At 38.3% G+C, this 18440-nt stretch overlaps 1 protein-coding gene, 1 long non-coding RNA gene and 1 other non-coding gene across 4 annotated transcripts; 2 read left to right on the top strand and 1 right to left on the bottom strand.

The window, feature by feature from the left end:
- Positions 1-2071: 2071 nt before the first annotated feature.
- LOC127554022 (uncharacterized) lies at positions 2072-3159 on the bottom strand. The gene is made up of 2 exons (XR_007951874.1): positions 3063-3159; positions 2072-2576 (listed from the first exon to the last, which is right to left on the bottom strand). It is a non-coding gene; the product is annotated as an uncharacterized LOC127554022 (long non-coding RNA).
- On the top strand, positions 2570-14034 carry NFKBIZ (NFKB inhibitor zeta). 2 transcript variants are annotated; one of them, XM_051985216.1, is made up of 12 exons: positions 2570-3395; positions 6053-6192; positions 6845-6875; positions 6977-7086; positions 7177-8000; positions 8998-9103; positions 9535-9681; positions 9955-10018; positions 10759-10928; positions 11546-11656; positions 11792-11959; positions 12480-14034. In XM_051985216.1, exons 1-12 carry the CDS (start codon positions 3092-3094, stop codon positions 12531-12533), a joined length of 2229 nt encoding a protein of 742 aa, XP_051841176.1. In that variant the 5' UTR covers positions 2570-3091; the 3' UTR covers positions 12534-14034. The 2 variants fall into 2 exon arrangements, with proteins under 2 accessions (XP_051841176.1, XP_051841177.1); XM_051985217.1 differs by having other exon boundaries at positions 6980-7086.
- On the top strand, positions 5752-5886 carry LOC127558513 (small nucleolar RNA SNORA2/SNORA34 family). Its single transcript, XR_007952892.1, has one exon. It is a non-coding gene; the product is annotated as a small nucleolar RNA SNORA2/SNORA34 family (small nucleolar RNA).
- Positions 14035-18440: the final 4406 nt, after the last annotated feature.

Raw genomic sequence — 18440 nt, forward strand, 5'->3', positions numbered from 1 at the left:
TGTTCCTTTCTTTCTGCAGTGGAAAACCATCCACCTCTCCAGGAAAACTATCACAACATCACCCTAGAGTATCCATCTCACTGTAAAATCTGTTAATCTCTCTACTCCCTCCCTTTTCTCCCCTTGTTGAGTTTCTCATAGAGCCTTCATTTTGTGGAAGGGTCCGGGCTTGATTATTTTCATTCTCCTCCCAGGCTTGCTCCTAACTTTCTAGATTTCAAAACTATGCTCTTCCCATAATACTTTCATTTTCTTTCTATATAATTTGTAAAGTCTTTTGGCACAATGCTCATACAGTTAGAGTTTAGGAGCTTAATAAATCCTTGATTGACTTTTTGTGTGTCTTCTAAGAATATAGCTCTTTGAGGGCAGAGAATATCTTTCTTTTTGCTATTGTATCTATCCCCAGTGCTTGGCACATGGTAAGTACTGAATAAATACTTTTTTTTTTTTTTTGTTCCTCCTTCCTTTCTTTCCCTTCCTTTCCCTCCCCCTTCCTTTCTCTCCTTTCTCCTTCCCTTCCTGCCTTCTTGCTTTCCTGTAGCTGTCAAGCCCAATGAGCATCAAGAGACTGAAGAGACGCACTCTGCTGTTCCTACTCTCACCACCTATACTTCCACTTTATCCTTCACACAGGTACTTGGCCATTCATCTCCACCAATAAGGAGAGTCCTATAACAATAAACTTTGGGGATTTGGGTTAGTCATTAAAAACATCATTAAGAGAAGGGGTTCAAAGACTTCACCAGACTGCTAAAGGAATCCAGTTCACAAAAAAGTTTCAGAACCCCTGCTCTATATATTCTCATTTTTTCCAGTCTGTCTCTGTTCTACTTCTTCCCTCCCTCTGCCTGTCTTTCTTTCGGTCCTCTCTCCCTTGATAATCTCATCTGCTCACCAAGACTTCAGTGATTTCTTCAATGAAAATGGTATTTCTTTTTCATTCTAATACAGTAAAAATTTACTACTATTTTCAAGTTATTGTGCTGGTCAGTAGGTTTATAAAGACAAATATAAAAACTGTCCCTTTCCTCTAGGAATTTATAATCTGAATTTCCACATGGCTGGAGTTCTATGCAATGTTCTTCAGGATCTCAAGTTTAGTAGATAAAAAACTTGAACTGATCATCCTGCCTCCCCTGATCTGTTTATCTCCCATATTTTAGTCATCCAGGAGCAGAACTTTTAAGTTTTCTTTTCAACTCTCCTATCTCTCTCTCCACTCCCACCTCATCTCAAATTACATAAAGTGCTTAGCACAGTGCCTGACACATACTAGGGAGGTATAAAAATGCTTATTCTATTGTCTTCCAGAAACTTCATCCTGTCAATTGTTAAATCCTGTTGATTCTGTTTTCACATCTTTCCTCTACTCATTTATTAGGACTACAATCTCCTAGTGTGCCTTTATCACCTCAGCCTTCAACTATTGTACTAGCTGTTGAGACTAAGTCAACCCCTTCCTCCTAATTAAAAAAAAAAAAAAAAAAAAAAAAAGGCAACTACCATTGACTCTCCATCCTTTTTAGGATCAAATGTAAACTCTTCATCCTCCTATTGCAGCTCCATGATCCAGTATCAACCTGTCTTTTCAGTCTTTATTTGGAATTATTGTTTATTTTAATCACTGCACATCTCAGTCTGCTTCTATCGGTGCCCCCCTCCCCATCTTATTCGGTCCCCCTTTCCCTCCACGAATTCGTCTAGGCTGTTTCTAATGGCCCGAGGACATTAGCTCTTCACTACCAGGTACTGAAATTTTTTCTCTTCTTTTAACTATGACCCAGTTCAGATGCCATATTGTCCACGACAGTCTTTTCCGGTCCCCCTAGAACGTGTCATTTGTCGTTGTCACACTTCACAGATATCGGATGGATTTGTGTATGTGTCTTGGTAGGTTAACTCGTCCATTGTAGGGACATTGTTAATACAATCAATCAATCGAACAAAAAAAGCATTTGTTAAATCGGGAAGAATGTCAAACACTGGGCTGAGCGTTGGGGATTAAAAAGAAAATTAAAAAAAAAAAATCCCCGACCCCAAGAAATTCGCTTTCTAATGGGAGAGTCAATAACAATTAAATAAATACAGTATTTATAGAATAGTAAATGGATAATCCAGGGTGGGGAGTAGGCGAGCTAATCTCAGTGAGGAAGGCCCTAGCATGGGGAGTGCGGGTGGGGTACTGAGAAAATGGGTCCTGTTAAAGATGGGAGTTGAACTGAAACTTGGGAAATCAATAAAACTAAGAGTCAGAGGTAAAGAGGGTTCAGCACATTCCCAGCCCGGGCGACGCGGAACCCCGCACAGAGCAGAAGCTTAATGGATGTTCCCCGGAATGAGTTCCTGGCCGACCTGGCAGAAGGGAGGGCCGGACTTGCTCAGGGCTCCTAAGGCTGCAGGGAGAGGTGGAGTGGCGCGGACAGCTTTGTGGGCTTGACTTCCCTTAGCAAGGGCCGCCAGACAGCAGGAGAGAAAGTCGAGTTGGCTGTCTCAGCCGTCGCCACTGCAAACTGCCCTACCCAGTTCCAGTTTGGGGAGTTCGTGCCAGGTCGGCAGGGGAGCGCATCTGGAGCCTAGGAACAGAGAAGAGAGTAAGTGGGGGCAGGGAGCGGCAGGTGGAGGTCAAAGGCAACTTCGGCTTGGAGTTGGATTCCTACTCCCGCGAAGAGGAGCTGGGCTGGGCGGGACCCCGAAGGGGCGGGTCAGGGAGGGGGAAAGGACAGATGAGGGCGGAGGGCAACATTGCCTCATCCTGTACATTTTACGGGAAACCTACTGTGCATCCGGAGGAGGAGCCACCGGGCTGTCGTCCCGCGCGGCCGCCCAATGGGCAGACTCGTCTGGGCTAGCCCGGCCGCCCCTCACCCACTGCTCCGGCCCTCCGCCCGCCTATATACCGGGGAATTCGCGGGCGCGCCCAGCCCAGTTACTCAGTCCCAGTGCGCTCCTCATCGAAACTGCGTGCGTGACCCCAGCGCAGCTCAAAACCGTGCCTGCAGTCTCACTGGTGCCGGGGGAGGGGGGTAGTGCGTGGGAAAGTGGCTAGTAGGGGCACCCACCGGGAGCGACGCGTGGTCTGCCCGCGAGCATGATCGTGGACAAGCTTCAGGAGGACGGCCGCGGCGGGGAAGGCCTGTTGGACGGCGCGGCCGGAGAGGGTGGTCTCATGACCAGTCCCCTCAACCTGGCCTATTTCTACGGAGGTTCGCCCCCGTCTGCTGCCATGGGGGCGAGCGATGCCAGCTTCTCGTCGTCTGGCCATTCGACGCCAGGCTCCCCAGGCTCCGACTCCTCCGATTTTTCTTCCTCTTCCTCGGTGTCCTCGGCCTCCTCCTGCAGCGCCCCGGGAGAGTCTCGGACCAGAGGGGGTCCCCGCGCAGATCGCGTGCCAGGTAGCCTGCGTCCCCGATCCCGTGACCTTGGGACTGCACCCCCTCCCTGCGGGGCGTCTGGGGGAGGGAGATCGTGGCTCCGAGACTAGGCGAACACGGGGGTGTGAGTGTGTGTGGGGGGATGTGCTTGGCGCGGCCTTCATAAATCTTTAGGTCCGACTGACTTGGGGAAACTGAGCCCAGTATCGGGGAAGTGACTGGCCAAGCTAACGGAGCCCACTTAGTTGTATTTTTCAGTATTTCGATTGCCGCGAGGAGAGCATAAGAGAGGATCAGGAATTTTACTGGAATGGTTTGTGCCTATGAAGGTCTTATATTTTTCTGAGTTTTCATAAAAATACATAAGTACAATGTTTAGAAAACTATAAAGCACAAAACCATATAGAGCAAGATTATAAAGGAATGTAGTGTACTGCATATAAATTTGTGATGTGATCATGACAAATTTGGGGTATTCTAGCTTGAATTCTGGTACTGTCAGTTAAATTGATACTTATAGTTACTTAGTAATAGAGCGATTTACAATGATGTAAACAGTTCTCTTTTAATTATGAATTAGATCTACAATGTTTACCTCAACCTGCCGTCCCATGATAATAAACCAGTTTGGTTTTCTTTTTGTTTTCTTAATGAAACTGGTTTTGTTGTTTTGAGGAAGGAGGTCGGGAGGGATAGCAGTTGTTTTTTCTAGGAGAAATTAAGATGTAATATCATTCTTATTGTATGTAACTCTGAAAATTGCTGGTTTTTAAGAAACTTATTTTGGGTGTTTCCCCCCTTTCCTACTGGGTTTATTGAAATTGCTGGCTTTATAATTTTTTGTGAAATTTTAAAAATCACTCAGTTGACTTACTTTAATAAATTATGGCTACTCATTAAATGCCAACTAATAGGATTGGAGGGGTTAGATCATAAGAGTATCTTGGAGATTATCTAGTCCTCATTTTATAGATGAAGAAATTGAGGACCACTTTGGAATGTGCAAGAGCCAGTGTACAAATTAAGATAGTTGTGTCTTCCCCTCTTACCCCAATATCTTCAAATCCAGTTCTATTACTCAACTAGGCAATACTGATAGGAAGAATATAAATATTTGGGTTTTGGAATTAAGAGTTTTTTCCTTGACTATGGTCTGGATTGCTAGTTCCTTTTTCCTTTTTCAGTTATGTAATCACAAAAATGCTTTAAACCACATTTTTTCTTTTCCTTCCAATTTTGACTACTACCATGCCTTGGTATGCCTTAATCCCTAAAACTTTTCATGTCAGATTTTGTATGTAACCTCTTGTGTGGTTTCAAAGCTTAAAAAAACAATCTCATGAACTTTATTTACCCACCATCCTCTGTTTTTGTCTTTCCTTTTTTCCCCTCTTCAAATCAAGTGCCTAAAACGTTCCACTTCCTGGCTTTTTTGCTTGTTTATTTAATGAACAACAGATCTAAGAGGTTATGACACAAGTGGTCATAAGTGGAACGCTGAACTCATCTCTGTTTCTAACATTGTCAAGTTTTGGCTCAAGTTCCAAAACAACAACTTATTTCCTTTTTACTAGGAAGACCAACAGATGGTTCTGAAAATTTTTTTAGGAGGGGAAATCCTCAAGAGTTTTTTTTTTTCTTTAAATATTAGTGCACAAATGTAAATTTTTTGTAAATTGCGATCACTGGAAAAATTCTGTTTTTATCGGCCTTGTAGGGGGGAAATGCCTGACATTAATCTCCAGGAGAACATAAAAACCTTAGTTTGAAGAACCCAGAGGGTAACAACTAATAAAATTGCTTTAATCCTGATAGCAGGCTCTTGTGATAAGGGGATAACAAATTTTTTCTTGTTTTATAGAAGATTAGAATTTGAGAGGCAGACCTGGTTTATATCCTGGTTTAAACAGCTTAGATCAAAGGTTGCCACCATCTTTTTTGTGAGGGAAGAGCCATTTTTAATTTCCTCAAAGCTTTGAGATTATGTGTGTGTGTGTTGTACTTGATAGTGAGTATGGAGTCAGGAGTAACAATAACAGCTAACATTTATATGAAGCTTTAAGGCTTGCAGAGTACATGCACACACATATAGATGTGTATATTTTATGTGAGTATTATACACATTTATGCACACTGTATATTTACACACACATACACAATACATATGACACTCATTTGATCTTTACAAAAACACTGAGGTAGACAGCTATTATCATCTCCATTTTATGGATGAGGAAACTGAGACTTAGAAGTTTATTTAGAACAGTTTATCCAGGGTCACATAGGTAGTAGGTATGGGTGGTTGTTGAGTATTTAAAGCCAGGGAATATTTACATCAAGGGGCTTAACAGCAATGGCTTTAAGATAAATCAGTAGTCAGGCCCTGAATCAAGGCCAATGGTTTGCTGTAACTGTTGGTTTCAAACAGGAGCCCAGAAGAATGTCTCCCCATGGTCTGTTGGCTTTTCTAAATTTGTAGTGGGAATGGCCAATTCAGTTGGAAGAGACAATTACCAAAAAAAGAAAGAAAAGGAAAAGGAAAAAATGGTTTACCAGTAGGTCTTGATCTATTGGTTACAGTTTCCCTTAGATGTTATTGCATAATAACTTTAGAGGTTATTTAGATTTTTTTTAATACATTCAAATATGGTTTTTCTTTCTTTTTTTTCCATGGATAGGTGAGCACCATATGGCTGGTGGAAGACAACAGAGAGGACCCTTTCAAGGCGTTCGTGTGAGAAATTCAGTGAAGGAACTCCTGTTGCATATAAGAAATAATAAGCAGAAGTCTTCTGCACCAGCTGTGGAGGATTTCAAGGTGATGCCTAGGATATTGTTATTTTTTCACATAGATTCTGTACTTATAGTGTTTCTAACTGGATTCATTTAATAGGATGTGAGAGGGAATTTTCATGGAAGGGGAGGGATAATATTGAGGTAGTGGTGAATTAGCAGCACTTTAAAAATTGGAAACTAAAGTGATTGAACCATATTCATTTAAACTTGAATTGAGACTAAGATGAAGACGAGGGATGAAGTTGTAAGGGGATAGAAAGCAGTAGAAGATGAATGTTAATGAATTGATAGTTGTAAACTCTAGCACTGGATTAATTATTTGTACTGAGAAGTGATATTTCCGTATCTGTATAAATGTATTCTATATATGTATAAATACTGAACGTATTTAAAAGAGCTTTCATTAGATGTCTTTGTGTTGTGGAGATGAGATGCAAGCTCCTATTACCACATTTGAAAAGTAAAGGCTTCTGTCTTTCAACAACTGATCTGAACTAAGTAGAGAAAGGCTTCTTACCAAGTTGTCCCTAATGTGATGTCTGTTTTGGCCATAGGAAAAAAAGACATCATAAACAAGATTCTTATTTACATTGGTGGAGAAAAAATGTTTACACTAATATTTCTTTAAAACTTAAAGCAGGGAAAATTAAATGCGTTTTTCTTTCTCCTTGTAGGCACAAAGTGTGACAACAGAGCCATTTACTGGTAAGAAATTTTAGTAATATAGTCTGGAAAGGTCTTAAGAGCAAAAAACTTTGCCTATATCGAAGAAATTTTAAAATGACTGATTCAGAATTCTTTTTCAGCAGAGCTGAAGAACATATTGGCACATAGTGGAAAAAGAAAGGGGATTGATGCTGGTCCTGATGGATCAGCTTGCAAAAGGCCAGCTGTATCTTTGCACACGCAGTTTTTGGTAAGTTATTTCATATCATCTGTGAAACAAGTTACCTATTAGCTGTATACTTTGGACCAGTTTCAGATATGATAATTTTCTTTTTTCCAGACACCACCTCAAACTCCAACTCCTGTGGATAGCATGGAAGATGTTCATATTAATGAACCTAAACAGAGCAACAATTCTGATCTGCTTCAGAACATTATGAATATTAAAAATGAATCCAATCCTGTTTCTTTGAATACAGTCCAGTTTAGCTGGATGAGTCCAGTGGTTCTCAATCAGAACTCCCCTAGAGAGCAGTATCAGGATTTCCATGGAGGGCAGACTCTCAATCCACCACAGAAATACCAATCATTCCAAGTGAGCAGTTCTCCACAAATGATGGATCAATCTCAGATATATCAGTTTTCTTCACCACAGAACCAGGATTTGCAACAGCCCTATAGTCACATTTCGGTCCCAGAATGTAGTCCATATGCTGGAAAACCTTCTCCTAACTATGAACCAAACTTATTTGATGGGCAAGAAATGCTGTTCTGCTCAAGCCAAAGCTTTGCATCTCTCCTAAATAGTCCTGGGGAACCGGAGAATATTGCTCTTCCCATTCAGACTTCACCCAGTGCTCAGCAGCAGCAGCAACAACAGCAGCAACAACAGCAGCAGCAACAACAGCAGCATAGACACTCAAATGAGATTAACATCCAGAATTTTAACCTGGGGCCGAGCAATGCCTGTGATGTCCTGAGTGGGCAGGATCTAGGTTTAACACCTTTAAATGTTTCCATGCCACTCCAGAATGTGGCTGGAAATTCAATGAACACTACACAGTTAGGAAAGTCCTTTTTTCAGTGGCAGGTAGAACAGGAAGAAAACAAACTGGCTAATCTTTCCCAGGACCACTTTCTTTCCAAGGATGCAGATGGAGATACGTGAGTATAGCTTATTTTACATAATTAGTTTTGGCAATAATGACTAAATATAATAATTTGGAATAGGAAGCCCAGACTTCTTTAAATGTATTTGCTGTAATAGGATGCTGTTTGAGTGGTCTAGAGATTAGTGGCTATAAGAAAGTTATTAAGAATCCCTTTAAATCGGCTACAGGTTTTAGGAGTGAAAGAATTCACTCATTCCAGAATACTAATTGCAAAATAAAAGTTTATTGTTAGATAGAAATCAGTTTACCCAGAGACTGACTTTTGTAGTGGTAGATCTATGGAAAATGGAGTTTTGCACTGAGAATGCAGTTCTCAGTGCAGAGAAGGTCCTGGCAGTAAAGGGAGCTACCAAGGAGCTACCAAGGTCCATCTGCAAAAGACCTTCGAAGATGGAAGCTATTATATTGGGTCTTGGTGGGGGGTTGGGACAGCCAGAGCAGAGCAGAACCAGTTGGGGCTGGGACAGCCCAAGTAAGTCAGAGATAGTGGGGGCTGAGACAGCCCAGATTCTCTATTGGAATTCAAAGCTGTGCTTTTTGACTAGGATTTGTAATTGAATCAAAGTCCCTGGCTTCCTGGAAAGATCTTATCTAGGGATTACAGAGCAATAGGAAATGCCGTTTCTTAAAGGGACCACAACCTGCTTCATTTAGCTCCCAATAATCTTAAAGTAAAACTGCCACTGGAGAGATAGTTGCCCTTGAAGATCATATGACCTTCTTTAAAATAATTACAATATTGGTGTGTTCTGTGGATTGTTATATATTTAAAAGGCTAGCACAGACTTTATCTAAAAAGCAAAAAAGCAAACAGATTGTGTGTCCCATGGATTATTTGCTTTAGTCGGGTATTAGTAAAATTTCTGAAGGGATTATGCATATATACTGTGCTTTAGATAAGTTGTGTCTGTCCATTACAAAGTAAGGGGGCAGAAAGATGAGGACCTAAAGAAATTTATTCTCTTTTTTTTTCTCTGCCTATTCTCCAGGTTGCTTCACATTGCAGTTGCCCAGGGACGAAGGGCCCTGTCTTATGTTCTTGCAAGGAAGATGAGTGCTCTTCAGATGTTAGATATTAAAGAACACAATGGCCAGGTGAGGTTCTTGCCAGGTGTCTGAAAAAGACATTGGGCTCCTGGTGGGGGGGAGATCTTTGGGTTTAAATGCAGAACATGGTCTCTGAGCATTTACTTTATATACCCAGGACCCAGCAAGGACATTAGCCTAGGTTTTGAATAATTGCTAAGACTTAATTAGGCTAAAGAGAAGCTGTAGAGCAGTAAAACTAGTACTTCCTTGTCTTTATACACATTGTTTATTAATCAGCAAACACCTGCTAAACACCTACTGTACGTGAAATACAATGACAAAAATGCAATCATTCCTGCCCCCAGGAGCTTGTTAGTAGGGTTTTTTTTTTTTTTGGACAGGTGGGGAGAGGCCTCTTATTTCAAGCCATATTTCCTGTTAAAGTAATTGCATGAGAAAAACAAACATTGACATTTTTTTTCCCTCTCTGACTACAGAGTGCCTTTCAGGTAGCAGTTGCTGCCAATCAGCATCTCATTGTGCAAGATCTTGTCAACTTGGGGGCCCAGGTGAACACTACGGACTGCTGGGGAAGAACACCACTGCACGTCTGTGCTGAAAAGGGCCACTCACAAGTCCTTCAAGTAAGGAAACTATCAGAACTAGACACTCTGCTCTGAATGGTAGAAGCACTAGTATTAGTTTCTTCTCTCCCTGGGGGACCTCTTTTAGACTTGACCAGACTCTTGTCATTTGGTTGACCTGGGAAGTTAAGTTTTAGACTTGACCAGACTCTTGTCATTTGGTTGACCTGGGAAGTTAAGTTGAGTGTTCAGCATGTACTTAATTGTACTTTTTCCCCACCTTTCAAAGCCTACTATTAAATATTTGTTTCTATTTTTAAAAAAATTTTGCAGGCAATTCAGAAGGGGGCCATCTGTAGCAATCAGTTTATAGATCTGGAAGCCACCAACTATGATGGTGAGTGTAATTTAAAATTTGCAAGCTTGCTAGTTAAAGGCTGACCAGAGCTTATGGAACTAATCTTAGGCAAGTCCTCTGCTTATTAAATATTACATAATATAGGATGTGGAAAGACTAATCTTTTTTTTATAGAATGCCAGGTACAGTAACAATAACTGCAGTTTATTAAGGTTTAAGCAGGGTTTGTTAGTCTTTGGGCAGATGGGTGGCACATACTAGTAGATTAGAGCACTAGGTTTGGAGTCAGGAAAATTCATTTTCATGAGTTCAAATCCACCTCAGGCACTAGCTTTAACTAGTATCTGGCAAAGTTAATTGACCCTGTTTGCCATAGTTCCTCATCTGTAAAATGAGATGAAGAAGGAAATGGCAAACCAATCTAGTATTTCTGCAAAGAAAACCCCCCAAATGGAGTCATGGAGAGTTGGGCACAAGTGAAATCACTGAATTACAACAGAATGCTTTTTTTTTTTTTTAAAGAGACTTATTAGAAGGCATTATAGACAGTAGAACTAATTGAATTATTTTCTAGATGAGGAAATTGAGTTTTATAAATAATTTGTAGAATCAGTTCTGACTCTGGGAAAATGACAGGGCTGGACAGTTTGACTCATTCTAATTTTGTATTCCCTTAAAACCCAGGCTTATATCATTAATTACCATGAATACCTGGAGAGTTTCCAGACTTTGGAATCAGATGAATCGCTGCTTCATGATTTTGTGATTTCTTGCTTTAGGTCTGACTGCTCTGCACTGTGCAGTGGTGGCTCACAATGCTGTAGTTCATGAACTCCAGAGAAACCAGCAGCATCACTCACCTGAAGTCCAAGAGCTTCTCTTGAAGAACAAAAGTCTGGTTGACACGATCAAATGCCTAATCCAGATGGGAGCCACTGTGGAAGCTAAGGTAAGGTTATAGAAGGTGCCTTGGGTTGGAGGCAGGTAGCCTGGTGAAATGCACAGGAGGTGGGCAAGACTATTGACTTCTATGGATTTTAGTTACTTCATTTATAATTAGGGGTGGGAAGTTTGATTTAATGGCCTCCTTACATTCTTTTCCTACTGTGAAATCTGCAATCCTTTGGCTTCTGACATAGAGAAAAAAGGTGGTTAGGTATGACACTCAAAACTTCATGAGTTTTTCCCTAAAGTTTTATGAAATGTTCCATTTAGTAGTGTGTAATAACTGGAAAGATAGCAAAGCATCTTTAATTGTAGACAAATACCTCATGACATTTTTTTAACTCTTAACCTTACCATACTTCTCTCTTTCCTTTCCCCTCCTAAATAGCTTAGTTCTGAATTACATTATTTTTAATGGGAAGGAAGAAAAAAACCCACTTTCTCTTGAAATTCAGATGGAAATTTAGTCTTTCTTTGTCATTCACCAGGGAAGGTTGCATTTTTCATAGAAGGGATTCTTCTGAATAATGACTGTTAGGTTCCTGGTTTATGTTTGTGTTTTTTAGAAATTGGCTCACAGAATAAATCTGTTGATGTTTTTCCACTCTTTCCTTTGATTAGGATCGTAAAAGTGGTCGAACTGCACTTCATTTAGCAGCAGAAGAAGCTAATCTAGAGCTGATTCGCCTCTTTTTGGAGCTGCCCAGTTGCCTATCTTTTGTGAATGCTAAGGTAACTTTCTAAAGATTCCTTAGCAGAGAGCTGGCAAATAGGAATAAACCTGACTCCAAAGCCTTTGGGCTTTTGGCTCTGGGGAAAAGTCCCTCTCACTGATAGATGCATATTATTTCATTTCTTCTTCCTCAGGCTTATAATGGTAACACTGCCCTCCATGTAGCTGCCAGCCTGCAGTATCGAGTGACCCAGTTAGATGCCGTCCGTCTACTGATGAGGAAGGGAGCTGATCCAAGTACAAGGAACCTAGAGAATGAACAGCCAGTACATTTGGTTCCAGATGGCCCCGTTGGAGAACAGGTAATGGCAAAATGGGAAGGAATAAGTTTAGACCTTTAATTTATATTTAATAAACATGTATTGTGTATCTACTATGTCCAAGACACTGTGCTAAGCTCTGGTGATATAAAAAAAGGCAAAAGACTGCCCTCAGAAATTTATATAGGTTTTGCTGGAGACAGCAAGCAAGCACGTATTGTGCAAAGCAAGCTATTTATGGTATAAATGGGAAATAATTAAAAGAGGGAAAGTACTAAAATTAACAGGTTTGGGAAAGGCTTACTGTAGAAGGTGTGATTTTTTTTAGTTGGCACTTAAAGGAAGCCAGGGGAAGTCAGGAGTTGGAATGGAGGAGGGACAGCCAGAGAAGATCATCTTATATAAAAGATGAGAAAAGGTTTATTTAGGACACTTATAATTTATAGCTTAAATTCTTCATAGCTCAGACAAGTTATATGAGGAAGGAATGCTAGTCACTTAGTTGCCTCACCTCCTCAAAAGAGAGAGATCTGATGATACTTTTTTTTTTTTTCCCTCCCAGATAAGACGGATCCTGAAGGGGAAATCTGTTCAGCAGAGAGCACCACCATATTAGCTCCATGTGACCTGAAAGTCTATAGTCAACACTCACTGTCAGTTAGGCAGTCCTGAAGTATCTGTAAATAGACCATTTGCCTTGTAAATGGCAAATGAAAGTTGTTTCTGTGAAACAAAGGCATTTAGTTCACTATTATATAGTGGGTTATGTTAAAAGAGAAAAATTTTTAAAAATTATTTCCTCTTAACATATTGGAATTTTACATTCCCAGGTGGCTGGGAGTTAAACACTTGGACTTATATTTTTTAGTGGTTAAATTGACTAGGAGAACTTTTAATTTGCTTTATGAGGCATTTATCGGTTTGTTGGTGCCAGTTTAAAAGTAGATCACAAACAATTTTGGGAGGAGGAGGAACCAAAAAAAAAAAATGTGTGGTACCATGTTAACATTAACATAGGTGTTTAGCCTTATTATGAATGATACAAACACAAAAAGGTCGTTGAAATTTGCAGTGTATATATTTGCTCTTTTTGTTCAAAACTATATTAAATGTACATATGCTGCTAGACAAATGACTACCCCCATTTTTAAGTGAATAAAGATTTTTAAAAGTAATTTATTAGCTCTGATACATATCTAAAGAAGCTTTTGTTTTTGAACCAGCAAGTTTCTGTAAAGAAACTAGAGTAATTGGATCATTTTGATGGAAGATAAACCATCATTTTGAATGTGATAATGCTGCTCTCATTCACTGAGCTTCTAATAATTCTGCTTATAAGACCATACTCTTGAGGAAAGCATTTCTTTCCTCCAAGATTTTTTTTCCTCATCTCATAAGAATGGCAAAAAGTCAGCATCAAAATAATGTTAGTCAACCCAATTTTTTTCTCTCCTTAATTAAGTGTATTCATGATAATGTATAGTCATGATTTATATATATTGTATAGTGAAAAGCTTCCTATTTTATTTTTCAGTTAATTGTTAATATACTCTGTTAACACTGCCTGATCTCCACGGTGGGGAATTTAACTTGTACAGCTATGATTGCACACTAATTCTTTCTAATGGATTTGATTCCTTTAAAAAAAAATTTAAAAAAATTTTCTTAAATGATGGGAAACATCACATGTGACGGATCTTTGTGACTAACCTAAATCCCTTTAAAAAGATAACTTTTGGTTTGATCACATTGTTTGACCAAGTATGTCTTGTAGACAAAAATTAATTGTAAACATTTGGTGTCAATGAATGTAGTTGTGATACATATAGTTAAGTATACTTTGAATAGCTTTGTATGAATTTAAATAAAATTATTAATTCAGTTATTCTGCTTCCTTCAAATGTTTTCTTCTCTTGTCCAGAGGGATAGCAAAGATTTCTATTAGATTTGCTATTTAAACATATCATCGACATTGTTGGAGAAAATGAAATATTAAATTATTGTCACTATTATGTCTGCCCCTTATTGACTGTCAGATGCTAAATGTATATGGCAAGCAGTCTGTGTTTTGGAAGTTTTCATATTAAAGTGTCTTAAATCCAGCAAGATAAGATCTTGATGAGTTTTGGATATTTTTTAGATTTTTTGATTACTGTAATTTTTTTGGGGGTAGTTGAGGGATGCTGAGAATTGAGGTTGGAGTAAAGAATAGGATGAATTGATACACATCCATTATACCTAGACTAAAAGGATATGCAATTGAGCCAATAACAGGTAGCATGGCATATTGTTTAGGGAGCTGGCTTTGAAACCAGGATGACAGGCATTTAAGTCCTGTCTCTGGCAAACCCATTTTAAGCAAGTCAGTGATCCTATAATACAGAAACTGAGTTTTCTCATTCATGAGATCCTTATGACAATTAAATCACACTGATCCAGGCTCTTACTTTTTTAAGGCAATAATATTGTTTTTTTTCCCATACTGATTACCAAAACTTAGTGAGAATCTCTTACAGCATTGCTAATGTTCAGGGTAGCTGAGTGGTGCAGTAGGTAAGAGTCGCAGACCTGGAGTTAAAAAGATTCATCTTCATGAGTTCAAATTTGGCTTCAGACATGTACCAGCTGTGTGACTCTGGGCAAGAAGTTCAGAATAGTTCCCAGTATACAGTAGGCCTGTAATAAATGTTGAATCAGTTCATTGAACTAAAACACTGTCGACACGTAGAGGCAAAATGTGTCTCTTACAAACAGTTCAAAATGAAAAGGTGATTCTTCTGCACTCTGTGCTATCAAATCTTCCCTGAGTGCAGGAGTCAGAAGGACCTGAGTTCAAATCTGCCCACAAACATTTATTAGCTACGTTATCCTGAACAAGTCAGAATCCTGTTTGTCTCAGTTCCATTTTTGTAAAAATGAGCTAGAGAAGAAAATGGCAAACTAACGCCAATATCTTTCTTAAGAAAACATCAATTGAGGTCACATAGAATAGGACATGTCTGAATGCCACCTATCAATAATTTGGAACATTTTTTTATTACTGTTAATTGTTTGCAATTCTTTAAAAAACTTTGTCCATATCTTTTGTCAGTTTATCTACTGGCAAGTGGATTGTGATCTTACATAGTTCTGTTATTGCATATCTTGCATAAGTTGTGTTGTTTTTTCTTTCCCAGTCTTTCCCAATTTTCTTAATTGCTTAATTGTGTTTTCACATAGTGGACATTGGTAATCAGTGTCCCATCACCTACTAGCTGCTCTAAGAACTGTCTGATTATGATGACTGTTTCTTTTCATTTTTATAAAGAAGATTTGAAAAGCTAAAATTTTGCAATGGGTAGGAAATGTGGATGAGGGATCATAAATCATAAATTTGTAGGTATTTTGGTTGTAAAGGGCAGCTGAATATGTTACACATACACACAGAGAGAGAGAGAGAGAGAGAGAGAAACAAAATCCCTTGGTTTCCAAAGACCAGGAATTGAAACCAACCCAAAAGATTTTATTGTAACTCCCCCAAAATCAGGCAAAAATAAATAAATAAATCAAGTGAATCTGGACTATCATGAGTTCAAATGAACTAGCAATGGATTTGGAAGAAGACTTGGTAAGGGAATGGTTTTTTTCAAAGAAGCTTCAAGGCATTTTTCTTTCCGTTTGTAGGGCAGATTCATTGGAACCTGTCCCCCCAAAGGGTGAGTTAAAGACTCAACTAGACAGAATAGGACCTGAAGAGAAGAATTTTGGGGTTTATAGTGGGAGTGAAATGGAGGGAATAGTTAACTCTTTTGACAGAAACCTACAATTCTCATTCACTGTTTTAAACCCATAACAAAAAGTTTTTCGATTTCAATTTAAAATGATTTTGCTTCTGTTCCTTGTTTGGTTTAATAATTCACTCGTAGTCATAGCTGTAAAAAGTACTTTATCTGGTCTTCTAATTTTTTAAATAGTATGATCTTTAATATTCATTTCACATGTCCCTTTTGAGTATGATTCGATATACCATTTGTTTGAATGCTGTGGATAACTTTACTTACCTTGGCAGTATATTTGCCAGGGATGTACACACAGGTGATGAGATTGATATATACACTGTTATAGCTCAATATTTGGGAGGCTCTGAAGGAAAATGTGTAAGAGAAGTATTAGGCTGCCTATCAAACTGAAGGTCTAAAAAGCCATTGTGCTTAACTCAATGTAAGCCTGTGAAAACTGGACAATATATCAGTACCATGCCAGCTTCTGTTTGAATTGTCTTAGGAAATTCTGAAGATCACCTGGCAAGATAAAATACTAGACACTCTGTCCTTTTCCTAGCTGAACTGCCAAGCATTGAAATTCTACTGTAGAAAGGCCTTGTTACTCAGGTATCAGAAGTATGTTTGCCTAAAATACTATTTTATGGGGAACTTATACAAGGCAAATATTCATGTGGAGATCAGAAGAAGCAACCCAAAGATACTTTCAAGATCTCTCTGAAGAACTTTGGAATAGATTGTGAGACATGGCATTGGGGCAGTATCACCCAATATGGCATGTCTACATCAAAGAAAGCACTGTACTCATGAAGGAATCAGAATTACTGTAGCTCAAAAGAAATGTAAATTTAGAGCTATCCCCACCTCATGTTCATGTGAACTAATTGTGACTAATCTGTGGTGGAGACGTCCAGACTTATATTGATCTGATCAACCACAGTTGGACATGTTGTACCTTGATCTTAATCTAGTCCTACCATTCTAGTCCTATTTAAAAACAAAGAACAACCGTTTTAAATTTATTGTGGCACATGATCTAAAATGTTGGTAAAGATACGTGTATCCAGGTTACTTTATAGTTTTCCCAACAAATCTCATTAAATATGGAGTTCTTTGTGACTCTTTCTAACAATGAGATGATTCAGGCCAGTTCCAGTGATCTTGTGACAAAGAGAATCATCTGTACCCAGAGAGAGGACTGGGGAACTGAGTGTGGACCATAACATAGCATTTTCACTCTTTTTGTTGTTGTCCGCTTTCCATTTGTTTTCTTACTCATTTAGTTTCCTTTTTGATCTGATTTTTCTTGTGCAGCAAAAAGATTGTATAAATAAGTTTGCACATATTGGATTTAACATATGTTTTAACATGTTTAACATATATTGTGCTTGCCATCTAGGTGAGGGAGTGGGGAGGAGGGAAAAGTATGAAACACAAGGCTATGCAAGGATCAGTGTTGAAAAATTATCCATGCATATGTTTTGAAAATAAAAAGTTTAAAAAAAAAGTAAATATGGAGTTCTCTCTATATTTTATATTTCAAGTTTATCAAACAATGGATTATGAAGTTTAATTATTTTTTATTCTTCCTTATCTAGTCTATTTCATTGCTCTATCTTTCTACTTTTTCAACCAATCCTGAAAAGGCTTGATGGTTCCTGTTTTACAATATCTTAATTGTTTTATAAGCTGCCCTCCTCATTTCCCATCTTTTTCTTATCATTCCCTTGATGTTCCAAATTGTTGTTCTTTCTAATTAATTTCATTACTTTTTTGGGGGGGAGGGGACTAGGGTCTAGCTCTCTTAGATAATTTGAGTGCTATAACAAAAATCTACAAATTAACTTTTGTCTCATTTTCTTTTATATTAACATGGCCCATATTTCACCAATTTGTTTTTCTTTATACTTTGAATATTTTATTATTCTATCTCTACAGGAATTGAGTTTACTTTAGTAAACTGAATCCTAAATACTTTTTGTAATATTTTGAATAGCATTTCTCTTGCTATGATTCCTTTCTGTATTTTGATATTGCTTTAAGTACATGCTACTAATTTTTGTGGGTTCATTTAGTTACTTGCTACTTTATTGAAGATGTTTTCTTTGGTGATTCCTAAGGAAGTGAAGCATCATGCTATCATTAAATAAGGACAGTTTGTGCCCTCCTTGACTGTATTTATTATGATTTTAATTTTTTTTTCTTCTTGTAATTGCTAATATTTCTAGAACTATATCAGATAATAGTACAGAGAGAAGGTATGTTAGCTTTACTTCTTTTATTGGGAAAGTTTTTGGTGTTTCTCCATTGTATATCTTGAATGCACAGTGTGGATATATGCTAGTGTTTTCTCATTCTAGTTTTTGGTTTTAGATATTTTAAAAAATCATATTAAAAAAGGTTCTTTTATGTTTTCCAGGGCTTTCAGCATGAAAAAATATATATTTTATCAAAAGTTTTTTCTGAATCTACTGATATAATAGTAGGCATGCCACTGCTTTTGAAGAAACATTTCTTAGAAAAGAAGATTTTATATTTTTCTGTGAACTACTGAGTCACTGAGAGGTTACTTGCTCCTATATATCTTTAGAGAATATTGCATTCTTTGTAGAAGCATTCTTTGATTGATATCTTTTCGATTAGCACTGTTTGTTAAGTAATAATATTACAGTCTTGTTCCTACTAAAATATAAGAGATAGAATCTTTTAATAAAATTCTCATAGTGATTTGACTTGATTTTTATGACTTTATGAGTTCAGAA

The sequence above is a fragment of the Antechinus flavipes genome, chromosome 3 (assembly GCF_016432865.1).
Source record: "Antechinus flavipes isolate AdamAnt ecotype Samford, QLD, Australia chromosome 3, AdamAnt_v2, whole genome shotgun sequence".
In the NCBI taxonomy this organism is placed as follows: Eukaryota; Metazoa; Chordata; class Mammalia; order Dasyuromorphia; family Dasyuridae; genus Antechinus; species Antechinus flavipes.